The 15,051-nt window shown below is 48.5% G+C and overlaps 1 protein-coding gene across 1 annotated transcript in view; it reads right to left on the bottom strand.

The window, feature by feature from the left end:
* The window catches only part of LOC146866455 (estradiol 17-beta-dehydrogenase 11-like), a 375,182-nt gene extending 360,439 nt beyond the window's left edge, over positions 1 to 14,743 (bottom strand). The window contains exon 1 of the mRNA XM_085636531.1: positions 14,415 to 14,743. Coding sequence (XP_085492657.1) covers positions 14,415 to 14,624 — 210 coding nt within the window. The 5' untranslated portion in view covers positions 14,625 to 14,743. The remainder of the gene's footprint in view (positions 1 to 14,414) is intronic.
* Between the last annotated feature and the right edge of the window lie 308 nt (positions 14,744 to 15,051).

The following is a 15,051-nucleotide window of genomic DNA, read 5'->3' as shown; positions in this document are numbered from 1 at the left end:
GAGAGTGGATTAATCATATCCGGGGTTGTGGCTGCTGTTGGGAAGGTAGAGTAAATTTTTAAAACTTTATTGTGAAAGAAATCCGCAAGCTCATTGCATTGGTCCTGGGTTTTATTAGGAGGGGGTGCCGTGTTAGCACTGGTACATTGCTTTATTATATGGAAAATTTCCTTAGGCTTTGATTTCGCTTCTAGTATTTTCTCAGAGTAGTGGGTTGCCTGGGCCGTTCTGATCCCTTCTCTGTAGGCTTTGATCGCCTCTTTGTAGGAAGCCTTTTTATCTGGGAGAAAGTCTAAACGCCAGGCTCTCTCTCGTTGCCTGCAAAGGCGTTTTAGCTCTCTTAGAGAGTCGGAGAACCAGGGGGCTGATTTCTGTAATCTCTTCGAGGAGGATCTGCGAAGCGGGAGGATCGAATCTATCGAGTGAGTGATCCAACCTACATAGTTGCCGTTTGCCACATTGGGGTCTAGGCAGGGTGGCGGGCGGGTGGAGTCCAGGTTATGCAGCCAGGGCTCCAGTGGGAGCTTTGTCCAGTTCCTCCTAGTGGTGACTTGGGGAGGTAACTAGGGGGTTTTGTGTGTAACCCAGGTAAGCGGGACCAAAAAATGGTCTGACCATGGAAGGGGGATGGGTTGATCAACAGTTAGATCCAGGCAGTTACTAAATATAGGGTCAAGTAAATTGCCTTTTTCATGGGTCGGGGCTGATACCAGTTGGGGCAATAGAAGAGCTTCCAGATCATCTAGTAACTCCTTAGCAATGTGGTCTGAGGGGGAATTGAAATGGAGATTAAGGTCCCCTAGGACCGTGTGGTTGGCAGAAGATAGAATTATTTGCGCTATGATTTCTGGAAGAGACCTATGGAACACTTTTACAGGCTCAGAGGGGCGGTAGATCAGGGTGCCGGAAAAAGAGCTATTTGCGTTGAACTCTATGCAGAATGCTACACTCTCGCACTCAGGGATAGTTTCTGCTGTAGTACGGCATCGGTACTGGTTTTTCAATATGATCGCCAGACCTCCGCCTCTCCCTACCGGTCTGTCCAGTCTAAGGATATAGTAACCTACGGGTAAGGCTAGAACCACGTCTGGCTCAGAGTGAGCAGTGAGCCATGTTTCTGTCAGGAAAACCGCGTCTGGCTTTTTCTCCTCGAGCAGCATGGCAATCTGTGTGCTATGTTTTGGTAAAGAGCGGCAGTTTAGCGCATACATGCGGTAAGTTTGTGCCGAGGCCGACGGGGATTTGCGGAAGGAATGTTTGCACCCCGAACAGCGGGCGGGAAGCTCTGTGGGAGCATAGATATGGGTGCACTGGGGAGCGGCAGTCCTACCTATGCTGTATATGGCCGCCGAGCTGTGGGTCCTGCTCTGGGTAGGGTGGGAGCCAGGGTTTGTGGCCCCGGGCCCCGGCTGGTCACGGACGGGCGCAGACGGGCTTGCCTTTGGCGCGCCTTCGGCGCCCCGCCGGCGCGCCCGCTGCGCCCGTCCGCTGCGCCTCCGGAACCAGCACATCCTTAAATGACGGAAATAGGGGGGCGTGGCCTGTTCCAATGGGCGTGACCCTGGTGTCCCGGTGATTCACCTGCGACCCGCTGCAGCACCTGACTCGGCTGCGCGGGGAGGGAGTCACGTGGGGAGCCAAGAGATCGACTCTAGTTGTTATTTAAAAACACAGTATCACAGTTTTTAAAAAACACAGTATCATAATTACAATTTTAAAAGTAGTCTTTAAAAAAGTTCTGCTCTCGGCTTTCCGCCTCAAGAGCTCTGCTTACAACAAGATGGTAAAAGTAATTCTGGTGGTAGTGGTAAATTTGGCAGCAATAGCAGTGGCGGTAATTGTGGTGGTTATCATATTATTAGAATGGTCATCGCCAATAACAAGTGACGGAAGAGCTAATACTCTTCTGGGTGGAGCTATAAAGCCTGCAAATAGCTGTACTGTCAAGCTAAACCTAATCAAAATGGCCTCCACCAAAGAGGAACTGAAGTCCAAGGATGGCATACATAAAATAATGAAGATTTCTACAAAATGCGTAAGAATTGCAAAGACAAGAATTTTTGGGCGATTACAGATCAAAGGCACACCTACACACTCCTCCAAGGAAATTACTAAACAGCATCACTATTCGTACAAAATCACACATGGGCATCGTAACTTGTAATTCACAAGCGCACAGTAATGGACACTGTGCACCAAAACCTAAAATATTAATAATATTTCCTTTAAGCACTGCCTCCTTGGCAAAAATGGAACTCTCACCAGAATCTAAGCCAACCCCCCTGACAAGAACACAGGCCCACTAAGTGACTTACCACAGCACCAGATGGGGGCCCCAATCCTCACATTATTCAGCATTAGAGGCCAAAATACCAGGAAGTGCAAATAACACACACATTGCCATATAACCAACAAGTAAACGTGAAACACCTTTTAAGAAATAAATCCAACCCTTCTTAACACAACATACCAGACACAGAATGGCATGTAGTATAGGAGGTGCATTTAGTGCTATGAGGCGAATGTACCAACAGGTCAAAGATGTAGCATGAATTGGCAAACAGTGAACAAGTCTGCACTATCAGCCACACACAATTTGGTATGCCACAACCTACCCCTTCAATTCAACCTATAACTCATGCCACACCATATTCTGATACCAATGTTCAGCCTCCTACCTGTTAACACACTGACCCTAAGATAGCAAGGCATGCACCATAAACCTTATAGGCCTCACTCCTACAAACACATTTCACAATGCACCTTAAACACTGCAGGCTGCAGCACTATAGCAGGATGAGACACTAAGCTAAGGACTCGGAGACACTCAGGATAAGAGGGCTGAGAATACCCTGCACTTGCCAGCGTGAGCTAAACCTATCCTTACTCAGCAAAAGCAAATTATGTTCGATCTCTGCAGTGGCTCCCCTAAAAGAACAGTCATGACCGGCTTTAGCGCTAGTGGCTCCAGTGCAACAATCTTTGTTGACTTCCCCATGACTGCCTTCTCCACAGATTTCCCACTACCACCCTCCAATGGTGCACGTCATCTTTCCATAGCCCCTCTCTCATATAGCCTTAGAGCCCGACCTAGTGGGCTCTACCGGACATTAAAGGCTTGCTCCAGCGTTAAAGGTTCGAGTCAAAGGCGAGGGCCTTTAACAAGGGAGCGGGCCTTTAAAAAGGGAGTGGGCCTTTAATGGCCGGTAGAGCCCGCTACGGAGGTCTCTAAGGCTATTAGAACATTCGGACCCTAGAGGGCAGAATGTTCTAATTTGTACAATAAAGGCCTCACAGAGCCCACGGCTGCTCCGTGAGGCCTTTTGTTCACAGCAATAGCTGTTAACAAACATTGGAATATTGATGCTCCGGGCTTCTACCGGCCATTAAAAGCACTCCATTGTCTTCAATTGAGCGCTCAACATTCCACTGTTCTAATATGTATTTCATTTGTTTTATAGCGCTACTCATACCAGTATAGGGTTTCCGAGCACTTTCCATCACACACACATTATAAAGAGACATTGGGTCATATAAGTGTGTAATTCAGTCTATAGGAAATATTACATAAAGCAAAGAGGACTACAGGGTGCAGGAATCACATATCACTCATGATGGTAGACAGTATCTGTTAAGAGTGCTTGGTCTACAGAACCACAAACTCAGGATTTAAAATGTAACACAATGGAAGGTGTTGGCTTTACTAATTGATAATAATGTATTACTACCCAAACAACCCTTTTTAGCAATGTTAGGATAGTGAAAGACTAGGGAAAAACAAAAGGTTTATAATCTAAGCCTTGAAGTTTCCATTAACAACTGCAAGTAACAGAAGGGTATCTCTGACAAAAACAGTAATCCACAGGCTATCTACATAAAATACAAGTCAGAGATCAGCATGATACATGTTCTTTCCAGCAGGCACATCAAACCTCTGCCCAACTTAATGAAGAGTCAAAACTGCCACTAGACAAAACTCCCATCTCTCTCCAGCAGGTACATTAATCACCAGGGTTATCTTGACATTATTATTGTTGCCTGTTTTCAGGCCAGGTCGCCCCCCACCGCACTAGCACCCCCGGATTGGTCCCCGCTCCCCCTCCCAGCTGCTCCTCCCTCCCTCGACCCCTACATAATGCAGGCCGCTGCGCGCTAAGGGAGCGACCCTTGACCCTGGTTTCAGGCCAGGTCGCCCCCCCACCGCGCTAGCACACCCTGCTAGTGCTGTGTCCTTGTGCCCCTGTGCCTCGCTGCTGCTGCCGCCGGTTCGATCCCTGGTGGTCCAGGGATCGTAAGCTTTGCCTCCTTCTATCTCTTTACTGTATCTACTGCTGATTGTACTGATTTATTGTATTTCCTTTTGCGTTCTGTGCCCTGCTGCATCTGTTGTATTTATTGTATTTCCCTTTCGTGTCCTGTGCCCGGCCCACTGTAGTTTTCCCCCCGCCGTTGCTCCTTTGTTCCCGCTGCAGCGTCCCCTGCGGCCCCGGCCCCTGACCCCCGATTGGTCCCCGCTCCCCCTCCCAGCTGCTCCTCCCTCCCTCGACCCCTACATAATGCAGGCCGCTGCGCGCAGCGGAGGCGCACAGCGGGCGCGCCTAAGGCAAGCCCGTCTACGCCCGTCCTCGACTGGACCGCCCCCAGGGCCAGAACCCCTGGACCCCGCTGGTACCAAGGAACCCGACTGAAATACGACACCGCCACCCTCAACGCACTCAACACCGGACGACCACCGGCCTGCTACCGAGCCACTCCAAAGCACACACACGGACCCTTCAGCTGCCTCACCTGCAGATTCACCTGCCTCCGAACCTGCACACCGCCTGCCGGACCTAACATCAGCAACAACAACCTCAAGTACATCCTCCTCAACACACGCTCCGTCCACAAGCACGCCGTCGAACTCTGGGACCTCCTCGACTCAACGGCACCAGATGTTGCCTTTCTCACAGAGACCTGGATGAACGCATCCTCAGCCCCAGATATCGCCATAGCCATCCCGGACGGTTACAAGATCACCCGAAAGGACCGCACCAACCAAACCGGAGGAGGAATCACCATCATCTACAAAAACTCCATCAACATCACGACCAACGCCGAAGACACACTCTCCGCCGCCGAACACCTACATTTCCAAATTCACACCGACCCCAAGACCACCCTAAGAGGAACACTCATCTACAGACCCCCAGGCCCGCGCTCTCAATTCAGCGAAACAATCGCCGACTTCATCAGCCCGCACGCCCTAGCCTCACCAGAATACATCCTCCTAGGGGACCTGAACTTCCACCTGGAGAAAAACAACGACAACAACACCACCACTATGCTCGACAACCTGGCCAACCTCGGACTCAGGCAACTGGTGGACACACCCACCCACCTCGCTGGCCACACGCTCGACCCCATCTTCTCCGCCAGCAACCACGTCGCCTTCAGCCACTCCACAGAACTACACTTGACCGACCACAGATGCATCCACTTCACCTTCAAAAATAATACACCCCACCGCCGCACACAACAAATCCCCCGCAGATGCTGGAGCAAAATGACCACAGACCAGCTCCGCTCATCACTGAGCCAGAACCCGCCAGCCGACACCTCTGACCCCAACGACGCAGCCAACAACCTCGCTCAATGGATCACTAACTGCGCCGACGACCTCGCTCCACTGAAGAAACCCTCAGGCAAGACCGACAACAGAAAAACCTCATGGTTCACAGACGCCCTCAAAGAATCAAAGAAATCCTGCCGGTCCCTCGAAAAAACCTGGCGCCACGATCGGACCACAGGAAACATGACAGCCCTCAAAAACACCACCCGCAAGCACCACCAGCTGATCCGCACCACCAAAAGGACATCATTCAAAGAGCGACTAGACAACAACACCCACAACAGTAAGGAACTCTTCAGCATCGTCAAAGAGCTCTCCAACGCCAGCAACAACGACATCACACCGTCACAAGACCTCTGCAACTCCCTCGCCACATTCTTCCACCGTAAGATCGCAGATATACACGACAGCTTCGGACCCCATTCTCCGCCTCCAGCCACTGAACCAACGACCCCCACCACCACCATCAGCGCTTGGACGCCCATCAGTACTGAAGACACCACGCACGTCATGAACACCATCCACTCAGGATCCCCCTCGGACCCATGCCCCCATCACATCTTCAACAAAGCCGACAACATCATCGCACCCCACCTCCGGAACGTCATAAACGACTCCTTCACGTCAGCCACCTTCCCTGAAAGCTGGAAGCACGCCGATATCAACGCCCTTCTGAAAAAACCCACAGCGGACCCCAAAGACCTCAAGAACTTCCGCCCCATCTCTCTTCTTCCCTTCCCGGCTAAAGTCATTGAGAAAACCGTCAATAAACAGCTGACTGTTTTCCTCGAGACCAACAACTCACTCGACCCATCACAGTCCGGATTTCGAGCCAACCACAGCACCGAGACCGCCCTCATCGCAGCCACCGATGACATCAGGACCCTGATGGACAACAGAGAAACTACCGCCCTCATTCTCCTAGACCTCTCGGCAGCTTTTGACACCGTCTGCCACTGCACCCTGATAACCCACCTCTTCCACACCGGGATCCAAGGAAAGGCCCTGGAATGGATCACCTCCTTCCTCTCCGACAGAACCCAGAGAGTCCGCCTCCCTCCCTTCCGCTCAACGGCCACCAAGATCATCTGCGGCGTACCCCAAGGCTCCTCACTCAACCCAACACTCTTCAATATCTACATGACCCCCTCGCCGCCATCGCACGCAAACACAACATCAACATCATCTCCTACGCCGACGACACCCAACTGATACTCTCCCTCACCAAGGACCCAGCCACCGCCAAAACCAACCTCCAGGAAGGAATGAAAGACGTTGCAGAATGGATGAAGCTCAGTCGCCTGAAGCTGAACTCAGACAAGACGGAGATCCTCATCCTCGGACATTCCCCCTCCGCCTGGGACGACTCCTGGTGGCCCACAGCACTGGGCTCCGCACCTTCTCCCACTGACCACGCACGTAACCTGGGATTCATCCTGGACTCCTCCCTCTCGATGACCAAGCAAGTCAACGCCATCTCATCATCCTGCTTCAACACCCTACGCATGCTCCGAAAAATCTTCCGATGGATCCCCACCGAAACCAGAAAAACCGTCACCCAGGCCCTCATCACCAGCCGACTGGACTACGGAAACGCCCTCTACGCAGGAACCACAGCCAAACTCCAGGAACGACTCCAGCGCATACAGAACGCTTCCACCCGACTCATCCTCGACATCCCCCGCCACAGCCACATATCCGCCCACCTGAGAAACCTGCACTGGCTCCCCGTCAGCAAGAGGATCACATTCAGGCTCCTCACCCACGCACACAAAGCGCTCCACGACAAAGGACCCGAATACCTCAACAACCGCCTCTCGTTCTACACTCCGGCCCACCAGCTCTGATCAGCCGGCCTCGCCCTCGCCGCCGTCCCACGGATCCACAGAACCACCGCCGGAGGAAGATCGTTCTCCTACCTGGCCGCCAAGACATGGAACTCACTCCCCACACACCTACGAATGACCCAGGACCACCTCACCTTCAGAAAACACCTCAAGACCTGGCTATTCGAGCAGTGACAGCACCCCTCCCCTTAGCGCATCGAGACCCTCACGGGTGAGTAGCGCGCTCTATAAATGCTTTGATTAATTGATTGATTGCCTAAAAATTGCAGGGCGCTCAGGGAACTCTGCAGCAGGTGCTTGAAACCCATAAGATATTTCAAAGCTCAGAGCCCCGAGCTCGATGCCCAGTGCGGTGGAACAGGTCTCAGCACCCTAAAGCTGGCCATGAGAACAGTACACAAAAGGCCAAGACAATACTGCATCCAAAATTATCTGTACTTTGAAGAATGAATGCAAGCACCCATTGAATTCCAAAGACCTCCAGGAGCTAGAATTCCAACGCAAAACAAATTCCAGCAGCCAGTTCCTGATCCTGACATCTCAGGACCCTACTCCCTGAACTCTGCATACAGGCGCCTCCACATGCAGCCCCTGCCTTTTGCTGAGGCTTTGAGGACACAGCAGTGGGTCACAACTGCCAGAGATTCCGTTCCACAAACAATGACCCCCCTCGGGACTGTACCCACAAAAGCCGCAAGAATGGTAGCCATTGGAAGATGACAAACTTCACCAGTGATGATTTGCTCATCCTTGCACAAGCAATACAGCTGTTTAAGGTGAGACTTCTATACCACTCGGACAACAAGGAGAACACCCTTCAAACAATCACAGGGATACCATTTGCAAGTGATTCATGCTCAAGCACAACACAATCATACGTAGGCACAGCTTAAGATCTACACCTGTCACTTCTCCACAGATGCCCAGTGGGACAATGCAATGGGAAAAATTTCTGTCTTCCAAGCTCACAAGCAAACAAATTGGGGGGACCACAGTGGTTGACATGGACTAACAGAGTAAGCACTTGCCGCAGATGCACACTTGAGGTTGTTAAAGCCTGAGATTTATTGCTAGGAGAATAGAGTACGAGGGTTTCATCACTTACATGGGTACTTCATAGAGGGAGCATTGCAGGGAAATTTCCAAGGTAAAATACCACAGTGAGGGGAAACAACCATGCAAAAAATCAAAAAGAGAGTGGACCTCTTGTCCTGTATAGCCAGGGTCTTTCTTCTGTTAGTTCCTTCATAAAAGAACCCTCATAACTATACACAGGTACAAAAGGCGGCATGAACTGGGTTACCGCTTATGTGTATTAGTGCAGCATCATCATTGGGTCTTTTTTGAATGTACGCTGCCCTCCACCCGGAGGAAGACCTTCTGGTTCAACAGTAGTATCCAGACATGAAAAACAATGGAGGGGGATGTGAGAGGGTTCGTATCTGGTGAGCTAAAATCTCTTGGTCATTGTTTCCATAGTAACTTTATTCTTGAAAGCTTGATCAGAGAATTAAAAGAAAGAAGTGCGGGGTGAGACGGAGTTACTGGTCTGCCGTACTTTTCATGATGTAGGGGTCAACATGTTTCAGCCTTCTGTAAAGGTGCGGAGAGAGGCAGATGCAGACAACGAACGTGAGAGAATCGCAATGGATTTCTCAACCTGCCCCCGGGCATCTCCAAATGAATACTAATAATTTTGTCTAAGGTACAGATACTATTGATCTGACCCCTTTACCTAGAACAAGTGAAAAGTTTTTTCGCTTTAGGAGCGACAATGCGCCTTCCTACAATTATCGGTCCTGATGAAAGCCTTTAGACCTTTACAGAAGGCTGAAACATGTTGACCCCTACATCATGAAAAGTACGGCAGACCAGTAACTCCGTCTCACCCCGCACTTCTTTCTTTTAATTCTCTGATCAAGCTTTCAAGAATAAAGTTACTATGGAAACAATGACCAAGAGATTTTAGCTCACCAGATACGAACCCTCTCACATCCCCCTCCATTGTTTTTCATGTCTGGATACTACTGTTGAACCAGAAGGTCTTCCTCCGGGTGGAGGGCAGCGTACATTCAAAAAAGACCCAATGATGATGCTGCACTAATACACATAAGCGGTAACCCAGTTCATGCCGCCTTTTGTACCTGTGTATAGTTATGAGGGTTCTTTTATGAAGGAACTAACAGAAGAAAGACCCTGGCTATACAGGACAAGTGGTCCACTCTCTTTTTGATTTTTTGCATTTAATATAGGAAGCCGAATGGACCACAGCTTCTTTTTCCCTCTCCTTTGATTTTTTTGTTGGGAAACAACCATGCCATAAATTTGTATGCGTCTGTGTGTCACGACAGGTAGGTGCATCCTGAAAGCACTATATCCAACATTCATCTGATACTTAGCTCTCTTTGTGCGAGCTACGTTGGTCAAATGTGGGATATGGTGACCATAACACTGACAAAGTCTTCTCTTCTGCTTGCAGACACATTCTCCAGCAAGGTTGACAACTAACATAACCAAACACCACAGAGTTGCAGGTGATCTCCTGCTACGATTACTGTATTTCTCAAGCTTTTCATTGTCGGGGCTTTACGCATAGAGCTGCGCTAGCCATGAAAGACATGCCAGTCACAAGAGTCTGCACCCCCACCCCGCTCCATCCTCTTCCTAGTATAGAAAGGGGGATTTTCTGCAATATTGTTTTTTGACACTGTGACACAGAGGTGTGCATTTCTTCCTGGGATTCATTATGTCCACCCTGCAATTTTTGTATCGAAGCAAATTCTGAGTTTAAACCATCGATCACCCTAGAAGGTGCCATTTAACTGTGTGAACCGCTCCGTTGGGGCAGACATCATGGCAACCTAAATATTTGTCTACTTCTCCCTAGCTACAGTCTTCACATGCACAGGTCCAGCACCCAAGCTAAACATCTTAATGGATCAAATGTTCCACTAGCCCCAATGTTATGAGAGTACAAAAGGACAGAGTGTCATGGAGCATAACATTGCTCATGCTGTAACCTTGATGAGGACATACTGGCTAAAGGTAGGGCTATTTCCTGGTAAACGGTTCTCTAGGAGAGTAGAGCATGGGCAGATCATCAATACAGCAGGCTCATCTCTAGCGGATAATGTGCCAATGGGGTAAAGTCCATACATGGAGGTCATAAACAGCAGAACATGGATGAGGACTCAGAGAGTGATGGTGTACAAGCATTCCAGAGTAGGACAGTGAACAGTGCCATTCAGAGGTCAGGTGTTGTGTTTTGGATGGAAAGGGTGCTAAAAGTTAAGACGTAGTCTCAAGAAGGGTGGGGCCTCTCTGCCGGACCTTAGGCTCTATTGCATGGCTTTTCAATTAAAAAACTTCTGTATGCTTATGGGGGAGCCCGTTTATTCCATCTGGGGTTTAATATGGGGGGAAATGACTAAAGAGTTTGGTCCAGCAGCCTTCCTATATACATTTGGAGCCCAAACATTCTTTAAAAAAGTAAGGCTAAAGGTTTTGAAAACCGCATTGAGTCTTTGGCTTGGAGTAAGGAAGTTACTAAACATTGGCTATTTTTCAGAATTTGCTCTGATCTGGGAACCCCCGGGGACGCCGGGATGCTTGAAAGATGCTCTGAGTTTTCCCCTAAAGCAAGCAGGGATATCCAAGTGGGGAGATTTGATATCAACAGCAGGCATGCTACCCTGGGAGGTATTGAGTGCTAAGACGGGCAATAGACTCTCTAGGTTTAAGTACTTGCTGCTTACTTCCTGGTTTTCAACTGCCTCACAGGAAGTAGGGGGCCATGGGACTCTGACGTTTCACTCCAGGAAGTCATCCCGAAAGCTAAAGAAGTGGCAAAGTGGTATGGAAATTCCTGGAGGCAGAGGATGAAAAATTGAAGGCCCCTTATGAGATCTGGGCGGATACACTCCAGGAAGGACAGACTCACAGAAATTATTATATGCTATAGTAACATCTATAAACTTCAAACGTCATCCTTGTTTTGTTATCAACAGGCTGTATTGGACTCCGCAAAGATTGGCTAAGTTTGTGTCACAGCCGGTCCCCAGATGTAAGAGATGTAATATCCTAAGAGCTAACGATGTACATGTTTTCTTAATATGCCCAGTGATAAAAGAATTTTGGAAGACTGTGGAAGCCACCATGAGGGACATTTTAGAAGAACATGTAGTCTTGACGGAGGCCCTGGTACTTTTGGGGGTAGAGAGTGCTATGCAAAACTCCATAAATAGTAAGCAAAGGGATTTAGTATTTTACTTGTTGCTCTTGGCCAGGTGGGAGATCTGTAAACGCTGGCCAGATGCTATTCCTCCTCACCCAACGTGGTGGTTAAGTGTAGTTAAGTGGACAAGCAATATGGACATTAAATGCAGCCCTAGACGGTCAAGAGAAATTTGGGAGGATTTTCTTAAGTGGACAGGTTAGTACTTAAGATAATACCCAGGGCGGCTGGAAACATCAACACATCGTCCTATGATTACACCAGGTCATTGACCCAGGGGTGGGTTTTTTGACCCCCCGCTCCACCCGATAAGACCAGAACTGGGGAGGTTCAGTGCAAGCAATTGCAATGGGACACAATACGGACTGAGGGTATTTAAAAAGGTCTAAGAGTTGCATTCGCCAAGGTGATATGCGGGAAAAAAAATAGGGTGCTGACAGAGTTTTGTGGGTTTAAAAATGGAATAATAGAGACAATTGAGGTCAGTGTTTTGGTGCATTATAAGAGCTGTGTGTTGGCCCTAGTGGTGTAATATCAAATGATTGTGTAGACCATTATAAAGGTGCATTCGAGTTTTATGTATGGCGCAGTATAGAAATAGTTGATGTGTGGCTTTGGATAGTGGGGAATTAGCTGGGTTGCGTCTTGCGGTAGGTGAGCGTGTTGGGGTTAGGACATATGTGATCTGTTAAAAGAGAGGTGCATAAAAGAGAGAAAAGTGAAGTGTAAGTGATAGAGACATATGGCCTGGTTTAGAGTTTGGCAGACAGGGCACACCTTTCACAAACATGAAGGAGAACCATGTCCTTCAAACACTCGGTCTGTCAGCTCCATTTAGAGTCATGCAGACTTGAAAACTTCCCATCACCGGTGCCACGGTTGGCTCTGTCAATGGAAGGTTTAAGCTGATTGCCTGATGGGGTGCTGGTGGTCAAAGTAAGGGCATCAGATGGGAGACGACCTTTACTACGCAGGCGTTTCACCGCGGTAGGTTTACAACACGGGCTTTACAACGCAAGTCGTTTCAACGACTTGCGCTGGAGGGCGCTGTAAGCTAAGGAATAGTATGATTTACTATCCAACACCTTCCCTACTATATATAGACTGGTGTTGGAATAGTTAATCGTACTATCCCTAAATCCAGCGTCCTCCAGCACAAGTCGTTGAAACGACTTGCGTTGTAAAACCCGCGTTGTAAGATACCGTGATCAACATGATCGCGTAGTATCGTCATACATTCCATCAGACTGCCCGCCCTATTCAGGGCATATGGTCTGATATCATATGGTCTGACTCTGATGTCCTTTATTTCTGCCTGTCACCACCAGGGAAACCTGGTGGTGATGAACAGAAAATGTAAAATAATGACTCACAGACCTAAGGGGAAAAACTCCATGAGTGTGGTGGTCATTAGTCATTTAATTTTCAGAAACAAACTACCAGTCTGGCAATTTGTTTTAAAAAAACAAAAGATTTGTTGGACCTTACACTAAACCTTTTGTACCATCAGAGGAACTATTGTGACAGTGATGAATTTTAAGCCCACAATGTATAAAGGGCGAGCAAGACTGCAAGTCAAGAAACCAAAGCAAGGAGTTGCTGATAGATTCACTCATGATGTGGGCTCCATGGGAACACTGTGATGTGTGCAAAGACAGGCTGAAGAAAGGCAGAGGCGCACACCAGGTGTTGGAGAGGGTTGTTCACACAGGAGATTAAGGGCTCGAGGGAGATAAAAGCTAGAGGGTGAACTAATACAGTGAAATAATTAAGACATCCTGCAAAGTACCTATGTCAAATGGGCGAGGGGAGTCCTACCAAATATAATCCGAGGGCCCTACCATAGATGGCGACAGCCACCATGAATACAGCAATCAGCAACATCTTCCCCATTCGCCTGGTGCGATTTTCACTTTCTACGTAGGATTACTGGGTATTTTGTGACTGCAGCTAGGTCTGTTGTAGAGTCGGGTGATAACAGAACATCCTCAGACTTGGGTAGGCTGTGCTAAATCTAGCAGAGAGTGAGATGGCGGCTTTGTATCCATTGGAACATTACTGTGGTGGAGAACATGCTGCCAGTGGGTTTTAATAAAGTGCAATAGTGGCCACAAGACAATGGCTTCACTGGAGAACAGTAGGGTGGCAGTGTCCCTCAAGCATGCACACAGTAAACGGCCAATTATCTGGTCTCATGTGGCATGGGAAAGGCACATGTTTTTCTGGACCAAACCAAGGGAGTGGAATTGTGAGTAGTCTGATAAACTGCAGACGTGCAGGCAACCAGTAAAACCACCTGCCATATGCTTTCACCTCCACCACCCTGTTAAGATAAGTAAGCAATGAAAATACAATTATACTGCCCTCTGAGCAAACGCGTCCCTTTCACTATCTTCAGGTGTCTGTGGGGTTGTAGATTCTTTTTGAGACTCACTCTGCTGCGTCCAGACGTGAGTCAGCACCATTTGAATATATTACAGAAGGAAGGTAGCTTAGTGGGCTAGGGGGCTGCCTCTTAAGTATGTGGTGACCTATGTGTCACAAGTTTGAACCGTGGCCAGCTCAGTCTCATCTGTTCGAGGGCACCGTTCGTTTGGGCAATAGAAACGCCTGTCAGCGCTTGGAAATGGCAGACGTGCAGCGTGAAGTTCTTCCAAAATATAGGTGCCCTTCCCTCAATAAGGAATATTAATGCATTTTATGGGAAAGCACGGTATCTTACCTTACTGATATCCCACAGGATCAGTGTGCTGTTAAGTTTGGCAAACTCGAGGGCGGTGAGCTGGCCAATCCCATGACCTGCTCCGGTGATCAGGACAATCTCACCATGGACAGATTTCATCTTCACTGGAAGAAAAAGTTTAACAAAAGACTCCAAAAAGGAGTATATTGCTATGAAAAAAAGAAATAGACATTCTAGAAAAATATGCATTGCTTCTACAGTGCACCAAACACGAGTGAAAGTAGCACTGCAAGTAAAGAAAAAGCACGAATCAAGTAAGGTCACTTTCCAATGCTGCTGCCATAAACTGCTGATGCAATTCCGTGACACTTGCTAAGTGCTGCCGAGCAAAATGGTTTTAAATAAACAACTTCTATCTGAAATCACTTAAACACACACACCCACATAAACACACAGACACGCGCACACACACAGACAAACATACCCTCAGACACACATACCCACACACACAGAGACACACACACTCTTTCACACACACAAACACACAGACATACACAAACACACACCACCACACACACAAACACACAGACACACACACACACAAAAACACACACACAAACACACACACACAGACACACACACAGACACATTTACACACACACTGTAACACACACAC

Source organism: Triturus cristatus, chromosome 2_1, assembly GCF_964204655.1.
Source record: "Triturus cristatus chromosome 2_1, aTriCri1.1, whole genome shotgun sequence".
NCBI classification, from domain to species: Eukaryota; Metazoa; Chordata; class Amphibia; order Caudata; family Salamandridae; genus Triturus; species Triturus cristatus.
Note: the sequence above shows the minus strand (reverse complement) of the source record. Positions and strands in the feature narration are given on the sequence as shown.